The sequence below is a fragment of the Cylas formicarius genome, unplaced genomic scaffold, assembly GCF_029955315.1.
Source record: "Cylas formicarius isolate icCylForm1 unplaced genomic scaffold, icCylForm1.1 PGA_scaffold_5__7_contigs__length_24384050, whole genome shotgun sequence".
NCBI classification, from domain to species: domain Eukaryota; kingdom Metazoa; phylum Arthropoda; class Insecta; order Coleoptera; family Brentidae; genus Cylas; species Cylas formicarius.
This window is the reverse complement of record NW_026844341.1, coordinates 23,810,905-23,828,769: the sequence shown is the minus strand read 5'-3', so window position 1 is coordinate 23,828,769 and position 17,865 is coordinate 23,810,905. Positions and strand designations below refer to the sequence as shown.

General features: G+C 39.9%; 1 protein-coding gene across 1 annotated transcript in view; it reads left to right on the top strand.

Annotated features, from left to right (window-relative positions):
- LOC132701997 (phosphoinositide 3-kinase adapter protein 1) overlaps positions 1–17,275 on the top strand; it is a 73,204-nt gene extending 55,929 nt beyond the window's left edge. The window contains exons 4-12 of the mRNA XM_060670386.1: positions 8,313–8,457; positions 8,536–8,771; positions 8,826–9,004; positions 14,372–14,668; positions 15,327–15,468; positions 15,557–15,820; positions 15,879–16,585; positions 16,644–16,874; positions 16,968–17,275. Coding sequence (XP_060526369.1) covers positions 8,313–8,457; positions 8,536–8,771; positions 8,826–9,004; positions 14,372–14,668; positions 15,327–15,468; positions 15,557–15,820; positions 15,879–16,585; positions 16,644–16,874; positions 16,968–17,051 — 2,285 coding nt within the window. The 3' untranslated portion in view covers positions 17,052–17,275. The remainder of the gene's footprint in view (positions 1–8,312; positions 8,458–8,535; positions 8,772–8,825; positions 9,005–14,371; positions 14,669–15,326; positions 15,469–15,556; positions 15,821–15,878; positions 16,586–16,643; positions 16,875–16,967) is intronic.
- The last annotated feature ends 590 nt before the right edge of the window (positions 17,276–17,865 follow it).

Below are 17,865 nucleotides of genomic sequence, written 5' to 3'. Positions count from 1 at the left end.
TTTAGAGTTACGCCGGCGATATCCTTCCGATTTTTCAAAAATTTCGATACAATATCATACGGATTGTTTTATAATTCGATTTTCTTCCACATTCTTCCTCTTTTGCCGCATATCCATTAATGGATGTTCGCGATCGCATTTGTCCACTCTTCTTTATTCCTTGCGTTGGGGATGCTGACGAAGGACCACCCTGTTTCCAGGGACGAGATTGACGACAATTCGAGTGGATTGTAATTACTGTTTTATTTTTAAGAACCACTTAGAAACGAAGAAAACTTAATAACAAATTCTGTGACGCTCGCTTTGCTCTTCCGACCGTCTCTGTCAACGTCTCGCAAAGCTCTCTCTGCTCTCGTCGTGCCGTCCCGCAGTCGCGCTAAGTTCGTACTGTTAGCGTTGTTGCCGAGTCTTTCACAAAGTCCAACACCTTGTATATATTAGTTATTCCGTTGTCCTCAGTCTCGTCCACTGTCTGATGTTGCGAAACCAAGACAACCTCTTCTTCCCTTCAATTATCAACTGTACGAATGGGTATCTTTCGCTACGTATCGCGTGGCCTATACAGTGTGTCCAAGATAAGGATGCACAGCATGGGGATCTCGGAAACTATAAGAGATACAGTGTCGGTTAAATTAGACAAAAGTTGCGCATTTTGATACCGAACAAGATCCCGTTTTACAAATTTGAAAATTCCAAGCCGTTCCGGAAATATCCGAGAAAAACCGAAATATTGCGATTTCGTTTTTATTATTTTTTAAAGCTATTTGAAAAGATATGAAAAAACGGAAAACACTTTTCCATTGGCACTTTTTAATCTCTCCAAATTGACGTTAACAAATTTTCATTACAGCGTTTCGTTTCCATGGAACCACCATCAATTTTGATTTTTCTTATGGGACGGAAAAAAAGTACACACAGTATTAGGTTGTGCTTTTCATTGCGAATTCAACGATGTACGATACAATACGGTTACTTATGTTTTTATCCAGAAAAATGGCTTTTTAATACATTTCTAGTATTTTATTGTAGTAGGCCATGAGATCCGAACGATGAAAGGCAAAAGAAAATGGTTGACAAGTTCGAGTTAATGTGTTTATTTATTTACTAACTCTAACTGTTCATTTAACATAACAACTAAATCCAACAAGTTAATGAAAAACAAATTCTATAACAAATGTTCGAATAAATGACCTCCATTTTCTAGGCATAAGTACGCCCGTCTCACGGTATACTCCAAAACACGACTTAACATTTCAGGAGTAATTTTATTAAACGCTGCTCGTACTGATTGACGTAATTGTTCCTCGTTGTCAAAACATTCTTTGAATACCTCATTTTTTATGTAGCCCCATAAGAAAAAGTCCAAGGGAGTTAAGTCCGGGGACCTTGGAGGCCAAGGTGTTTCACTGTAAGTCCCAATGTATTTTCCATCAAACCGTTCAGTTAAATATTGGCGAACTTCTCTGGAGTTATGGGCTGGGGCACCATCTTGTTGGAACCAGCAGTCTTGCACAGCGCCTAGCGGTAAATCATCTAAGGCATCTTCTAAATCGTGCCTCAAGATGTCAAGGTACCGCTCGGAAGTTAAGGAATTATTATAGAAAATAGGGCCTATAATCTTGCTACCAAAAATCCCACACCAAATATTAAACCCAAAGCGAACTTGATGTCTGGATAGTCTATTAACACGTGGATTTTGTTGCGACCAATAGTGTGTATTGCGCCTGTTATAAATACCGTTATTGGTCACCATACTTTCATCAGACCAAATCACTTTATATGGAAAATTAAAACTCTCATCACACATCCTGGTATACCACTCACAAAAATGTCTACGTCGTTCGTCGTCACCCGGTTTTAATCCTTGACATATTCCGAATTTGTAAGGCTTAAATTCATTTTTCCTTAAAATAAACTGAGCTGTAGATTTAGCTACCCCATTCTGGTCTTCAATTTCTCTGGTAGAAGTTTGTGGATTTTCGATAACAGATTGTAGAACAATGTATTGGTTTTCTTCATTGGAAGGTTTTTGTCGGGATAATGCAGGCTTCTTAAATGATCCATATTCTTTCAGATTAAATAACAAACGCCGAAAAATGCTCTTGTCAGGTTGTCTCCGCTCTGGGTATTTGTTAGAATACATACGCTCGGCTTCCACACAATTTCTTTGGCATCAGATGTAGCAAGACAGCATATCACATTTTTCTTCGTTTGTAAAATTACCTCCCTCCATTGTAGAACAAAATAAATTAGAAAAAGACAACAACAATAAAAATACAAAAACAATAACTAAAGGAATAAACTTATGATCGACTGATAACAAAGACAAATAACATTAATGTGTCATTGAAATTGACTGGATGTCATTTTGTCATGGCCTACTTCATTTAAATGCTGAAATGTATTAAAAATCCATTTTTCTGGATAAAAACATAAGTAACCATATTGTATCGTACATCGTTGAATTCGCAATGAAAAGCACAACCTAATACTGTGTGTACTTTTTTTCCGTCCCATAAGAAAAATCAAAGTTGATGGTAGTTCCATGGAATCCAAACGCTGTAATGAAAATTTGTTAACGTCAATTTGGAGAGATTAAAAAGTGCCAATGGAAAAGTGTTTTCCGTTTTTTCATATCTTTTCAAATAGCTTTAAAAAATAATAAAAACGAAATCGCAATATTTCGGTTTTTCTCGGATATTTCCGGAACGGCTTGGAATTTTCAAATTTGTAAAACGGGATCTTGTTCGGTATCAAAATGCGCAACTTTTGTCTAATTTAACCGACACTGTATCTCTTATAGTTTCCGAGATCCCCATGCTGTGCATCCTTATCTTGGACACACTGTATATGCTGTTTTTCGGCGTTGGATTGTGTTCAGCAATTCGTGGTCTGTCTTGATCATTATCAAGATCTCATCGTTTGTTTTTCTTGCCGTCCATGGTATGGTCTGTTCATAGATATAAGAAATAAGATTTTGAAATTCGGCGATAAGTATAAGACGCTTCGATAGTGGCGCGCAGGAGCACGATAAAAAAAAACGCGTCCCTCTAGGACTTCTTTTTGAAATATAAAGCTACGCGCTACGAGCTTGCCCCGACTTTTCGAAAGCAATATTGTTTGACTGGTGATTAATTAACAATCTACTAATAAAATTTTTGTATTAATTTTCATTTTTTTAAATGTTTTATTTGATATTCAGTGTCTGGGCATTGGCACCCATAAATTGGCCCAAAGCCGGATGATAGATAGCTGAACTCAATAAAAAGAAGGAATTTTGGATTGAAAACAATCAAATAAAAAAAAGGGTATGGTTTGATTTATTCGACACCTTTCAAAAATAGACAGTTGTTGTTGTTGTTGTTGTGTTGACATATTTGGGCTCTTGTCAAATGTGTGTCACAATTTAAAAAACGTCAGGCGGAACCCAGCAAATGTAAACTTTATGTTGTGAAGGGGGGTAGAGGTGGGGACTATATTTATTATAGTTTGAAGAAGGTGGTGTTTGATACGCTCTCCGGTTATAACCCTTCCGTTGAATGCCAATGGGTCACTGAGCAATTACGTTCCCCCGCCATCGAACTATTCGGGCACAAGTAATCCCCTTCACACCCCGCGGGGCATCGGGTATCAGTTCAAAGCTACAAATAAGCTGTACGCTGATGAAAACACGTAGGAAGGGACAATATACCCAAAATGTTAGAGCGAGCGACTCAAAACACGTCATAAAAAACGTATAAACAACTTAATATTAAAAAGGGCACGATTTTCAAAAAAATTTCTTTCATTTTTCATTCGTCAAAGGAATTTTTTAAATTAGGAAAGTCCTTCATCATTAAACCGATCTTCGACTCTTCTTAACCTTGACTTGAAAATCATAAATATGCACTTTTGACCATATAAACCTCCTTAACTGAAATCGTTAAATAAGCCACACAATGAGGAAAAAATGTATTAAATCGTCATTAACAAACAAACAAATCTAGCGATATCAGCTCCGGCCAGTACGCCGATAAATCTTTGTTGTTACGTAAACAAACTGCAGCGGCAATTAAAACAAACGAATCGCCTCCCAGATAAAAACGTCAGAAGCAATGATTGATAGTTCAGAACTCATGAATTCTGAAATATAAATTTTGACGCAGATTCGAATCGGTGTCGAAAAATAACCAAGCCTGTCCTCGTTAAAAAGCCGATGTTTCGAAACACCTGGGCGAGGCTCGTGTCACATTCGGCATCGCTTTCACACCCTCAACCCCTATTTCTAAATTTAGATGACGAATTGTTTGTTAATGTCGTAAAGTCAAATAAAAACGGTCTCTTTTTGTGAGACTATTTACGATTCGGAAGCGCTCCATTGTGATCTGAAAAGTATAATACGGCCAACGCTAGACAATGATGCCCGCCATTGTTTTTATTGAATGTTTTTTAAGAGGGCGGGAGGAGGAAATTCTTACTGGTTCGATTCAACTCTGGGCGTCCTGCGACTGACTCAATCTTAAAAGTAAAGTGAAAAGAAGAAAAGGCACTAAAAAAATCATAAACCAGTAAAAGTAAAAAGGAAAAGGATAAAGATACTTTAACAAAAGAAGCAGACAGCTTAACCTAAGGAAACTTTACCATAAAAACAATTCTGTCTCAATTTTATCTAGAATGCCTTTTTGCACAAAAATAATCATTACAATTGATTAAAATGATCACTAATTACTGAGTATTATTGAACGATTATACATTTACTTTATATATTTATTATTATAAATCATATATGTGAATCACAGAATAGTGAACGTGTTAAAAAAAGTGAAATGAACCATTTCGTTAAAACTTGTTCGGCAATTCAATAAATTCTTTAAAAAACTCCTGCTCCGTATTCATTTTAAGGTCCAAACAAAACAATATTGTGTCGCACAGTTTTCCCGCGATTTTGAGTTAAGTTTAAGTTTAGGTATGCAGTGACTTAGCGACTACTTTAGTAGTTTAGTAATCGAACCTAATCTAAATTTAGGTGTCACCCAGCTCCTAAAAACGTGATCTGTATCTCCATTGCCGCTTTGACAACAAGCGAACGTCGAAAATTCCGAATACGGCCCTGCGGGCGTTTATCAAAGCCGACTGAGATAAAGTCGGAACTTCCTCTGTTCGTATTCCAGGGAACGCGTAGCCGACCACGAACATTAGTACGCATTGTGCTGGTGCGATCCGAACGGGCACCAACGAACTCGGTCGCCATTAAAAAAAGTCATAGACCGTCGAAGCTTCCGCGAGGTTCCGCGTGTGCGCTAAACGCCGTTGATGAAAAATGTTGAGGCGTTAAGGTCGCTTCACAAGTTATGTGGGTTTCTCGGTTGATACGCGACGAAAACCATCGCAGAACTGTTCAGAAAGGTTCGTGACCAATTTGGTCGGCTCTCGCTAGTATTTGATCGGTTCAATCTGTTCAGTCTTTCTTGACAAACACCAAGCAGGTAATTACATGTAAAGGTAACACACGATAAAACTTAAGAGAACAGTATTTGTATTTTGGTAAAAACAAGTCAGCATTATGTTTTTCTACAAAGACATACGTCATTCTCTTGGGTGGAGGTATTGACAAACAGTTATTAATTTTTTACTATTTACAATATAATATACATATATTAAAATAAAATATACACCCAAATCCTTAAATTCTTCGCGTCTGTTTACCTCGCTGCTAATTAATTTTGCTTTAAAGTATATGTGATAGTCATACAATTATTAATATTAATTTTCAATCAAGAATTTGATAGTCGACATTATCAAAAGCTTCATCGCAATCAGTGTATATGACATCTAGTTGCTTCTTATGTCAAATTGCGTCAGAAGCTTGCTTAGAAAAAACAAGATTTGTTGTTGTTTGCCTTGTACAATCCCAAGTATCATACTGGGGTGATAATTCCCTTTCTTAGTTGATTTGGCAATACTAATAGCCAGTTTAAGTACAAGAGAATTTACCATTAATTCCGAGCGAGCCTTGATATATGCGGACATAATGATAAGATAATATTTATTTTATTTGTGACTCCAAATTGTTATGTTTAACCCCCACAATTTGCATTCTGAATAATTGTCTTAGTCTCCATATCTTCATTTTCTTACGATACTGCAAAATTATTGACCAAGATATAAAAAAAGGCTCATTAACTTTTCGGTTAAATTAATTATCTCTGTCCGCTGAGGATTCCACTAATCGCCGATTCAATTAAGCACGACCGGAGACGCAGACGCGGGATGCACAGGGTGGTCTTTATGGAGATAATTCTTGAATTTATTTTAAGAAAAAAATTCACAACAACGTACATCTGTATCACTTGTTCTATAGTGTGTAACCAACCAACAGCGGCAATAAGTGATTCTATGCCCATCTGCGGGTATTCATTTGTCCCGTAGCCTTAATGTAACTTTTCGAGAGACATGCTGGCAGAAGAGAAGATATTTCTCTAAAATTTCTCTACCAGAAAAGATATTTTTTGAATCATTTCTACATGACAGTCACCTCTTGCATTCTTGCTGTCAGATGCATCGCCCTTGATTAAAATTTTTAATTACATCAAAAGCAGCTACACCGAATGTAAAATTTTGAAGAAACCAACATAGTTGGCCTGGAATAAATTATAGTTTACAAACGTCATTGGCAAATCACTCTTTGTGAAACATTTTCAGCGTCTTAAGATAGCAGCAAGCCAAAGATTTGTCGTCCCGTCCGAATATTTCATCGCAAATGATAATTATGCAGGCAACATCGTGATCGCATTCTAAACGAGCACCAAGAAGAAGAAGTGAACATAAATCTGGCATCGCTGTACCGATTGACGTTTACCAACGTGGCCGACCTAATTCCGCGGCTTTGGGAAATAGTTTTAACCAGTCCACTTTGTCACTCATATTTTTATCATAGGCCGAGTGAAAAATATTTTATCTTTAATATGAACAATATTTTTTAGAAATTTTTTGCTAGCTAAAATTTGATATGTCATTCATTGTTTACTTGTGAACATGTGCGTTTTCGATAGAGCTTATTTCCGCGTATCGGAAGAAAAATGCGACCGGGTATCGACATGTTAATCTGAAACCGGCGCGCTTTGTTTGTTACTTCGCGGTCCACGCCAACAATTTTGTAGGAAACATGTTATCGTATCGAATTACGTCATTCCATTATAAATCCGACGAGTGACATTAAGTTCATTATAGACCCCGTTGTGTCGAGATGTCATTTGTTAGTTTTGGTTAGCGATAACACTATAACGGAGGGGGATATTTGAGGACCAATATTTTTTGTTAACCGGAGCGTGATTAATTCTAATATATAATAATTTCCAGCCAACAACACCCTTTTAGGCACATATATGCAGCTTTCGGGAAGTATTCTAAAAAAATTAAAAACCGCCAGACCAAAAAATTCTTCAACCAGAAGATACGGCTGCCTAAACTTTTATTCTTGACAATTTTTCAAAAATATACAGGGCCCGCCACAAATAAAAAAAAAATGAAAAATGGGTCCCCCTATTACTGAAAATTGCTTATAACTGGAAGATTATGATTCAGATCTCACTTTCTTTTATATTGCGATATAGATCGCCTATTGTACAGGGTGTTCCCGATATTGCGTGCTAAATGAGAAATGTGTTAAGTGTCCTAAATTTGCAGATATCAACTTCAAATTTAGCAGAGAAATATATGTCCGTGTCCACATTTCAACGGTAGAAATTGAGTGCAATTTTTGAAAATTTTTTTTTGGTAACTTTATCCATAATCGTTCACCCGATCGGCAAAATTCTTAAAAAAATCGCAAAAAATGTGGCTAATTGGTCATTGATTATCACGGCGTACTGCATGGTTTCAGAAAAAAAATATTTTCTCCAAAACCATTTACTATTTTCAAAAAAATCTTGAACCAGGAAACTTGGAAGATCCAGGGCTATAACCTCTACTTCGAACATTGTTTGAATCATATACAGGGTGTGTCGCTTATGGGCGAAATATCTAAAAGATCCTAGAAATTTCCTTTTTGGTGGGCATGTTATTGGATATAAATGAAAAACCGTTAAAGATTGGATAATTTTATTTGAACAGTAATCTTAAATTGTGTTGAGAGAGAGTTTAAGGTTTCGTCTATAATACAGGGGGCGCAAGATATTTGAAACAATATAATTTAAAATTGCTGTAATTTTAATATTTACCGAAGTTTGCTGTAACTTTGAAGTTAATAAAATGATATCGGGGAACGACCAGCCCGCAGGAATTCGCTTAGAATTTCCGGACCGAGTGACTCACGTCTTTTTTCGTCGTTCCAGGCACACTCACGAGACCGAACAACGCTAACATGGACGATATTTTGATCGTCTCGCTGAAATGCAGCGAAGCCGCGGCCCTGTGGGTCGAATACTTTACCAATTATTTCCAGCAGATCAGCAAACAGGCCAACCGGAAACCTTTCAAGTAAGCACCCTCCTTCTTTCATATACTAATCGGGCATATACTAAAAAAGGTTTTTTTTTTTAATTTGATTGTTACCAGGATACAAAACTTGGGCCTGGAAGACCTTTTGACGAACAAACCGCAAGAAAAGGACTTCCACGAGAAGACCAGCGGGGTGAAACTCCAGCTGGTCGTGGTATGCCCGAGCTTCTTGGAGTTCGTTGCCGAACACTGCGACGGAGTTTCCGAATTAACGAAGATCCTTCAGCACGACAGGACGTTGGCGCTTCTTCTGGGAGTGTCGGATGCCGACCTAACCGAAACCCACAAAAAAGGTGATGCGACACATCGCGAATGAGGTCCGTGGTTCCTAATCGGGTGTTCGTTAGCGTTGCCGACGTACCATCAATGGCAGAGACAGTCCGTTGGCCAGGACCAAGACGAGACCTTCACCAAGGAGTTCTTGGGCCACGCGATGACAATCCTGTCGAAAATCTGGAAACAGCAGAGCTCCGTGATGGCGCAGGAGAAGGCGTGCTTCTCGGTCACCCCGAAAAAGATACGGCAGGTATGTGTTTGTTTATTGGGCAGCGGTTCACAATAATTATGCTTTCATGCGATATATAAAAATGGCGCTCGTTTAACAGTTTTTAGCGCGAGAATAAGGCCGCGTGCTGCATGTCGGCGACCATGTTGAACGCCGCAAGGTCCCTAATTGGTTGAAATTAAAATTCGAAATAATTCGCTCGTGTGAAGAATTGGAGATGAGAGGCCGCTCTAGAATATTATAATACGACCAAAAATATAGTGCATTTATTGCTTTAGCGTTTTTAGTATTTTACAGTACCTTAACCGCAGACCTTCGCAGGACCGTGGTGAAACCCAGATGTTTATTCTGCATCGAGTAGCTGTTTTTGTAATTTTTGTAGAAACCGCTTTGATTGATGATGATGCTGCGGGGTATTTTCGAATAAGTAGAAGCGTTTATTTTAACATCAGGTGATATGTATCGATCGTTCCTAAGAGTTTAATCTAAATTGCAACCAAATTCTCGAACTTTGACCCTGCCCTTTGACATTTCAAAGGTTAAGGGTACCTGTACTCTATGTAAGATATTCGGGGTAGATAAAGGTACGTCATAAGAATACAGATCAATGTTTATTAGAATCTTCAATTAAACATTTTCTGAAAGTTCCTGTTTTTTAACATTTTATAATGTGGAGACCGTGGCATGAAGCAGATGTTCCCCTGTTGTTGTTGGAAACAACGCGGAGACGGTAGTCAAACTTAATAACAATTTAAAAGACGACCTGCTTCAGCAAAACGGATCCATTTGTCTGCGGATGCTAAACCAATTCAGAAGGGGAAGTAGGAGCAGCAAGAAGTGACATAACCAGAGTTCTGAAGTCAACTGTAAGAAAAATCGTTGCAAATGGGATAGTCAAGGGAAACGTGAGAGAAGATGCTGGTAATTCGCGAGTTGTTAAAGAAAAACACGCAGATCTAATTAGGCGTATAATCTAAGATGCTTATAAAGTAAAAAGTGTTTTAACACTACAAGAACTGCAGACTTAGGTCAAAGCTGGTATAACTGTGAAAAACGAGTAATAGGAGAAGAAAATATTTATCGAGAACGATTAGTGGCAACTCCGCTAGTGTGAGTTGAAAGCGAATATAAGAATAAATAACACTGCACCAAAATTTAGTGATTGTACCGTAAACGTAATTCGGCAAGAGGTATGGTCTGTTCATAGATATAGGAAAGTGAACAATTGCTTTTGAATGGGACTATCCAAGGGTGGTTATTAACATACACTGCAACAAGATTATTACCTAAAGTTTCGGAATTTAAATTCGGGTAAAATTGTGATCTTCTTCTTCTTAGCGTGCCTTGTCCTATCGAACGTTGGCGATCATCAGCGCAATCTGGACTTTGTCCACCGCTCTTCTAAAAAGTGTCCTGGCGCTAACACCATACCACTGCCGCAGATTCTTCAACCAGGAAGTTTTGCGACGGCCTGGGCCTCTCCTACCATCTATCTTGCCCTGCATAATGAGTTGGAGTATTTGGTACTTTGTGTTGCGTAGAATATGTCCGAAATATTCTAGTTTTCCCTTTTTGATAGTGTGTATGACTTCTGTTTGTTTGTTTAGTTGATTTAATATGTCTATATTTCGGACTCTGTCAACCCACGAGACTCGCAGCATGCGTCTGTATGTCCACATTTCGAAAGCCTCCAGTCTTCTGCACATGGTTTCGGTCAGCGTCCACGATTCGGCCCCATACATGAGCACACTAAAGACATAGCATTTGAGAATGCGAATCCTCAAAGCTAAATCGATATCGCGGCTGCATAACACGGCCTTCATTTTAACGAAGGCGCCCCGGGCTTGCTCTATTCGGGATCTTATCTCTTGTGTGTTGTCCCACTCTGCGTTAAGTATGCAGCCTAAATATTTGTAATGTTGGACGCGTTCTATGGGTTTTCCGTCGTACTCCAAATCACCCCACACATCTCTATGTTTGCTTACTACTAGCCATTTAGTCTTTTTGATGTTCAGCTTGAGTCCCATCTCCCTACTTCTGTCTGCCACGCAGTTCAAAAGTTCCTGCAGGTCCTCCAGCGTACTCGCGAGAAGCACAGTATCGTCCGCGTATCTGAAGTTATTTATAACTGTACCGTTGAGAATAATACCTTGGTGTTTCTCGTATAATGCTTCTTCAAAAATGCTTTCGGAGTACAGGTTAAATAACAGAGGCGACAGCACGCAGCCCTGTCTCACACCACGCATGATTCGAACCTCATCCGACATCTCTCCGTTCACTACTATTTTTGCTTTCTGGTGCCAATATAGATTTGCTATTATTCGTATATCTCGTTCATCTAGGTTTTGTTTGTTTAGTATTTCAATGAGTTTACTGTGCTGGACGGTGTCGAAAGCCTTCTCATAATCTATGAAACACGCAAACGCATCTACGGACACATCCCGGCATCTCTGCACCAACACCTGCATGCTGAACAAGGCCTCACGTGTACCCATCCCATTTCGGAAGCCGAACTGTGTATTGCTCATATTCTCTTCACATTTGTTGTAAATACGGGCATGAATGATTTTCAGGAATATTTTTAAAACGTGACTCATGAGGCTAATTGTGCGGTAATCACTGCAATATTTGGCGTTCTGTTTCTTTGGTATTGTTACAAATGTCGAAAGCAGCCAATCTCTGGGAATTTTACCACTCCTGTAAATTAAATTAAATAGCCTTACCACAACGTTAAGTGATTGTTCTTCTAAAAGTAGTTTTAGGAGTTCAGAATGTGTTTCGTCGGGTCCTGGCGCTTTGCCCCTCTTTGCAAGGCGTATTGCATGTTCCACCTCTCGCCTGGTTATATCAAGTCCTTCTCCTGGCAAGTCCATGAGCCCGTCTCTGATGTCCCCAAAAAGTTCCTCTATATAACTGCACCATTCCTTTAATTTTGTTTCGGTATTAAGGATGACTTTCCCCTGTTGGTCCATTAGTAATCCTGTGGACCTGCGTTTATATAATCCGGCCGCTTCTTTAATCTTTTTATGCATGTTAAAGAAATCATGTTTGGCTTGCAGACTTTCGATTTCACTGCATTGACCGGACAACCATTCCTGTTTTGCCTGTCTGATTTTCCTTCTAATTTCTCGCTGAAGCAGAGAGTACTTTACTTGGTTCTTGTTTTTTAAAAGCCTTCGTTGTTCCATCAGGTCTAAGATCTCGTCCGTCATCCAACAGTTATTCTTACGTCGGGTTTCTGTCTTGAGCTTGGCTTTGCTAGTTTCAACTAAGGCATGTTTAATTACATTCCATGATGTTTCAATGTCTTCTTCCTTAGTATTAGTATTTAGCAACTTTTCGTTGAGCATTTCTTTGACTTCCGTTCTAAGTTCTTCGTTGTTAAGTTTAGATGTATCGATCATCCTAGTTTTTGTTTTGGTCTTTAACTTTTTAAGGTTTATTCTCAAAGACACACTGGCTTCGTACAATTCTATCCAGGGTTTCCGCGTTTGATCTCCATGTGTATAAGCGGCGGGAAGGCAGCTTGAAGAAAGTGTTTGTAATCACGAGCTCCCTTTCCTGACAAAATTGCACCAGTCTATCGCCCCGTTCATTTGGCATACCAAGACCGTACTCGCCAACTATACCTTCTCTCGGTCTGTTCCCGACTTTCGCATTAAAGTCACACATTACAATAGTAACGTCGGATTTATTAACCAGTTCCATTGCCGAGTCTAGATGCTTGTAAAACAATTCCACCTCTTCATCAGAGTGATCGCAGGTCGGTGCGTAGGTCTGAATTATATTAACGTTAAATGGATGTGCGTTTAATTGCAGTAAGATCACTCTATCGGATATTGGAGCAAATGCTTTGATCGCCCCTTTCACTTCTTCATTCACGATGATGCCCACACCGTTATAATGATTACGGTCATCATTACCTGCATACAGAACTTGATGCCCCTCTATCTGAACTTGACCTGACCTTGGCCATCGCATTTCACTAATCCCAAGGATTTCGATGTTCAACCTTCTCATTTCTTTTATAGCATTGTGGACTTTGCCAGCTTCAAACATACTTCGCGCATTCCATGTAGCAATCTTCCTCATGACTGGCCCGGAGATTCTTAGCACCCCCTGACCATCAAAGGTCTGCCGGGGACTGAGGGCCGTAACTTTAGCTTTTCCAGTCATGCTGATGATTTGTCCTGGGGAGTTTAATGAGGTACTTTCCCGTTGCTTTCCTCATCGCAGCGTCTTTGCCGTTGCAATCGATATATGATAGTCGCCAAAGATTTTCTGGTACCGAGCCTTAAATGAAGTTTCTTCGGTAGCCTCGACCCAGTAATGTCATAGCTGCGTCCCTATGCCATGCTAGTTTTGGTCCACCCCGGGTATTTCATTTCCCCGGTACCACTCATATCTGAGAGGCGTTCCCCTATCCGCCACCCGGGGAGGCGCCCGATGGGGGACTAGCAACCCCCGACGGGAAATTGTGATCCGTAATAGAAAATAATTTTATACCTACCTGTGTGCGAATTACGAAAAATATGTGCGAGTCTAGCGTACCTCAGGAGATGCTCCCGCCCAAATGTAGAAAACACTATTCTATTGAGACTAAGGAAGGTATAAACTATGTTTATTTGACTCTCAGTGAACGTTCTAAACATTCCTCCTAATAGCGCAATTGTAATGAGCAATGCAAGTTATCACAGTAGACTGTTGACCAAAACCCCTTCCTCGTGTGACACAAAAGCAACAATCCAAAAGTACATGTATAAAATAAAGACATTTATTTTCACGAAGATTTTGAACCTACAAAAGGAATACGTCCGTGATAATTATGCAAAAAATTTAGGGCATACAGTTACCACTGCGTATTTAATGTGTTAACTCCAATGTCCTCACACTTATAGAAACCGATGTTTTTAACGTCCCTCCACAAAGTTGGGCAAATTCTGTTAAACATATAGAAAAAGCAGAACAATCCTATATCCATATTGCAAATAATATAGAACAAATAATAATTAGAACCAGGCGATTCTGCGAATAATTTTAAATAATTTAAGTAGGTGATAAAAATAATTTGTAATTTTATTTTAGATTTATCCTTTATTATTATTATATTTAATATTTTGTATATTAATAATGATACTATGTAGAAATATAATACAATATAGCGTAAAAAATGGTTATTTTGTACTAATTTTTTTATGTACAGTTGGCAAAGTTAATCGCGGGATCGGTTGTAAAAGCACTATATTCCTGTTCCAAGTATACCTGTCCTGGTTACTTGCCTCATCGCTGATTGGCAAATTTTCACTAAGACATCCTGGACGTGCGATATACGAGATGGAACATCGTTTCATTACATTGCTTCGAGGATTACCCTCCGTTAATTTTCAGGGCCAGAATAGCGTGTTCGTCCTGCTCGCTTACCCCCTGCAGAAGGACGACATCGTGAAAATATCGATCGAGCGCAACGGCGACCTCCAGGAGGTGAAATCGGTGAAGAGACGCAACCCGTACGTGATAAAAATCACCGTACCGGAAAATCTGACCGACGTCACGTCGATAGTCAACGTCCTGGTGGAGAAGAACGGGAGCATAATCGGGAGCAGACCGATCAAGTGCGAGAGCCGCCTGCGCGAGCTCGAGCAGATTTTGCGGTCCAGCGATAACCCCGTCGATTTCATGTGCCAGGTAGAACGATAAAGCCCCTTTGATGTCTTTGTGACAAACGTTATCGACTAATTCGTTTTTTTTTATTATTATTTCTAAAGCTGAGGGGGAGGTTAATCGGTTAAATCACTTGCTGATATACAAGGTCTACGATAGCTGAGCAATTTTTTTTTTTTTGGAGTAAGCTGGCTATTTGATGGACTTTCTGTCTGTTGCAAAATTTGTATTCTTTCAATTCTTCAATTATCAGATTAATCGTGATTAAAGTGAATGTATTTTTTTTATAGCGAGCCTGATCGACTTTCCGTCTGTTGTAAAAGTTTGATTTTTCCTCTTACTAGATCTTTTCCTTAACAATTAATTATCAGATCAGATTAATCGTTCATCTCGTTTACTGAATCTTCATCTGCGTTGCGTTTCCTTTAACAATCTTATTTTACTCTTAGCAAAGAGGAAATTATCAAATTCATTGTTTTTTGGAACTAATTGACCAAAATGTGAAAAGCGCGGGAAGAAATAAATTTTAATTCTGCGATAATAGAACATTAAAAATGGATATCCACATTTTCTCTTGACTAGATAAAAAAAACTCAAAAGTAAAAAATTTCATTACTGCGAAAGTCAAATTGATAACCAAGAATAATGTTAAATTTCCCAAAATATCAATTCGTGGTTGCAGACTCTTGGATTCACGCCGGCTGATAGAGAACATTTAGACAATTGGCTGGTCCACGGGTTCCAGAAAAATCTACCCCCCCACTTCAATTTGTTGTCCAATCACAGTACACCGTTCGCCGCCACTGTACCAGTCCATAAACACAGTAAGCGAAACTTCATTTGGTTTTTTTAACATACTCACAGTTTTCAAAGTTTTTTTGGTATCCTGCACTGCGCGCGTTTGATTTACAGGCAACGAAGAGTTTCCCACCCTGCTTCATTTCGCGGCCAAATTCGGCCTGGAAAAATTGGCGGTCCAGCTGCTCGACTGTCCAGGCGCCGACGTCGCCTATGAAATCCGGAACGTCTTCGATTTGACCCCGCTGGAAATCGCAGAGAACGGCGGGTTCGCCCAGCTCTCTAGCATGCTCAGGGGGTACATGAACATGAACGAGGTCACCACCATGTACACGAAACTGAAGGAGATGAGTCTACGGCAGAGGTCCCCCGATGAAGGCAAGTGTAGTTTGGCAATACGCATTTGGCCTTGATTTTTGTCACTATTCAGATGAAGACGGCTACCTGGCGCCGAAAAGCGTCGTCCAAGAGTTCTACAAAATGTGCCCCGCCCCTAGACCCGTCGTACACAGATCTCCATTAACCACACCCTCTAGCGAGTACGGCAGCAACCTGTACATGGCGATGAGCACACCCGGCCACGCCCCCACAGCATCGGCAGACGGCGTGCCGTCCACTTCCGCCGTGCCGATATCCGAATCGAGAGAGGAGCCGAACAAAAAGTCGGACAGCGCGAAGAAAGAGCACAAATCGAAGCACCACAAGAAAATCGACGTCGTCGAGGACAAAGTGCAGAAGGAGCTGGCAGAAATCATCAACGACTTCAAGAACAACGTGCACTCGTTGCCCCAGGTCGAGAAGCTGGTGGAGGACTGGAAGAACCGCAACGACGTGCAGAAGTCGTTCAAGGAGAAGCAGGAGCAGCTGACGGAGATGCGGCTGCGCTACGAGAAGATACAGCAGGAGATGAAGAACGCGATGAAGAAGCCGACGCCTTTCGACCGCATTAAGCGGCTGTTCTCGAGGCACAAGAGTCACAGCGTTGAAGAAGTCATTTCCACGCCCGCAACGGCGCTGAATCAGAGTTCGAGACCCATCAGCAGTCTCAGCACTTCCTCGAGCGGCTCATCGGGCAGGATGAGCACCATAAGCGGGTGCAGCTTGGGAGACAGCGGAACCCACTCAGATAACGAAGAAAGGAAGGTGGGTTCTCTCTCTAACACAGTCGCGATAACTATCCTATATTATTTGGTTATATTAGATGATGTTGGGCAGCAGCCACAACGAGAACGACTTCAAGTGCGAGCTGGACAAAGCGATTATGCAGCTAAATTATACGCCGGTGCCGGTTCCGAAACCGGTAAAATTTTCGGCCATGCACCACTTCGAGACGATCGAAGAGAAGCCGGTTACCAGGCCGACCAACCTACCACTGAACGATCAGTTTTACATCCAGTTTCCTCCCAACGGATTACCGGTACCAGGTAATGAGGGGGATTTTAAAATTTTTGAAAGTGCTTATTGGAATGTGTAATATGGTGGTTAATTTGCAGGACTGATGAGCGCGCCTGAATCGAAATCCGTCGAGTCTCCCGGCAACGAGTACATGAACGTTTCGTCTACCCCCGACGGTCACGAATATATGAACTTCAAGCTACCTTCTGCGTGAAAACGCGCGCACAGTCTTGGTAATAAACAGTTCTGAATGTCTATAAGTTTCTTTCAAAGTATTTATGTATGGATATTTATTTATTGTTTTCGTTTTAATGCATCATCACGTTTTGTATTTTATGTAATTTTATATTTTTTGTATAGTAAAATGTATTAATAAAAGACGTATAGTATTATTCATATACCTATTAGACAATATAGTGGCCTTAGTACAACAAAAATTTTCACACACTAACCTGCACTTTGCGCTAGTTTCTTTCTAGGCAGGGATCTTCATACACTAATCACTTTCCACAGAAATCACAAAGGACGAACCGTCAGCGCCTATGTTGTTTGTTGAACGCCAAGAAGCTTATTGGTTAAAACAAAAATGTGGGCGGAACCGACGGGTCACCTCATTGACGTCACGCGGAGCTTGATTTGGCGGGATTTCCAAGCAAATGTCATGTTGTTTTTTCGGTTTTCGTAGACTTTCAGTGCTTTTTTTTGGTTTGGATTAATTATTCTTTATCAAAATGCGATGTTCTGTGGCGGGCCGCAATACAGATAAGCGGGTTAAAACATTTTTCGAGGGATTTGATGCTGTTCTCGGTTCCCTAATGACGAAAACATTGAAAAGATTTGGGTGATAGCTTGCAAACGGGCAGACCCGATAAATGTATAAATCAGGTAAGTTTCTTTTTTTAATGTACCCTTTATTGGCTTAGCATGTAACTGAATTCCAACCTAAAAAAATCTTGATATTGGACATTTATTTTTTAACTTTAATCCTTTATTGGAATAAGTAGTTTCTACACTTCATGTTAATAAAT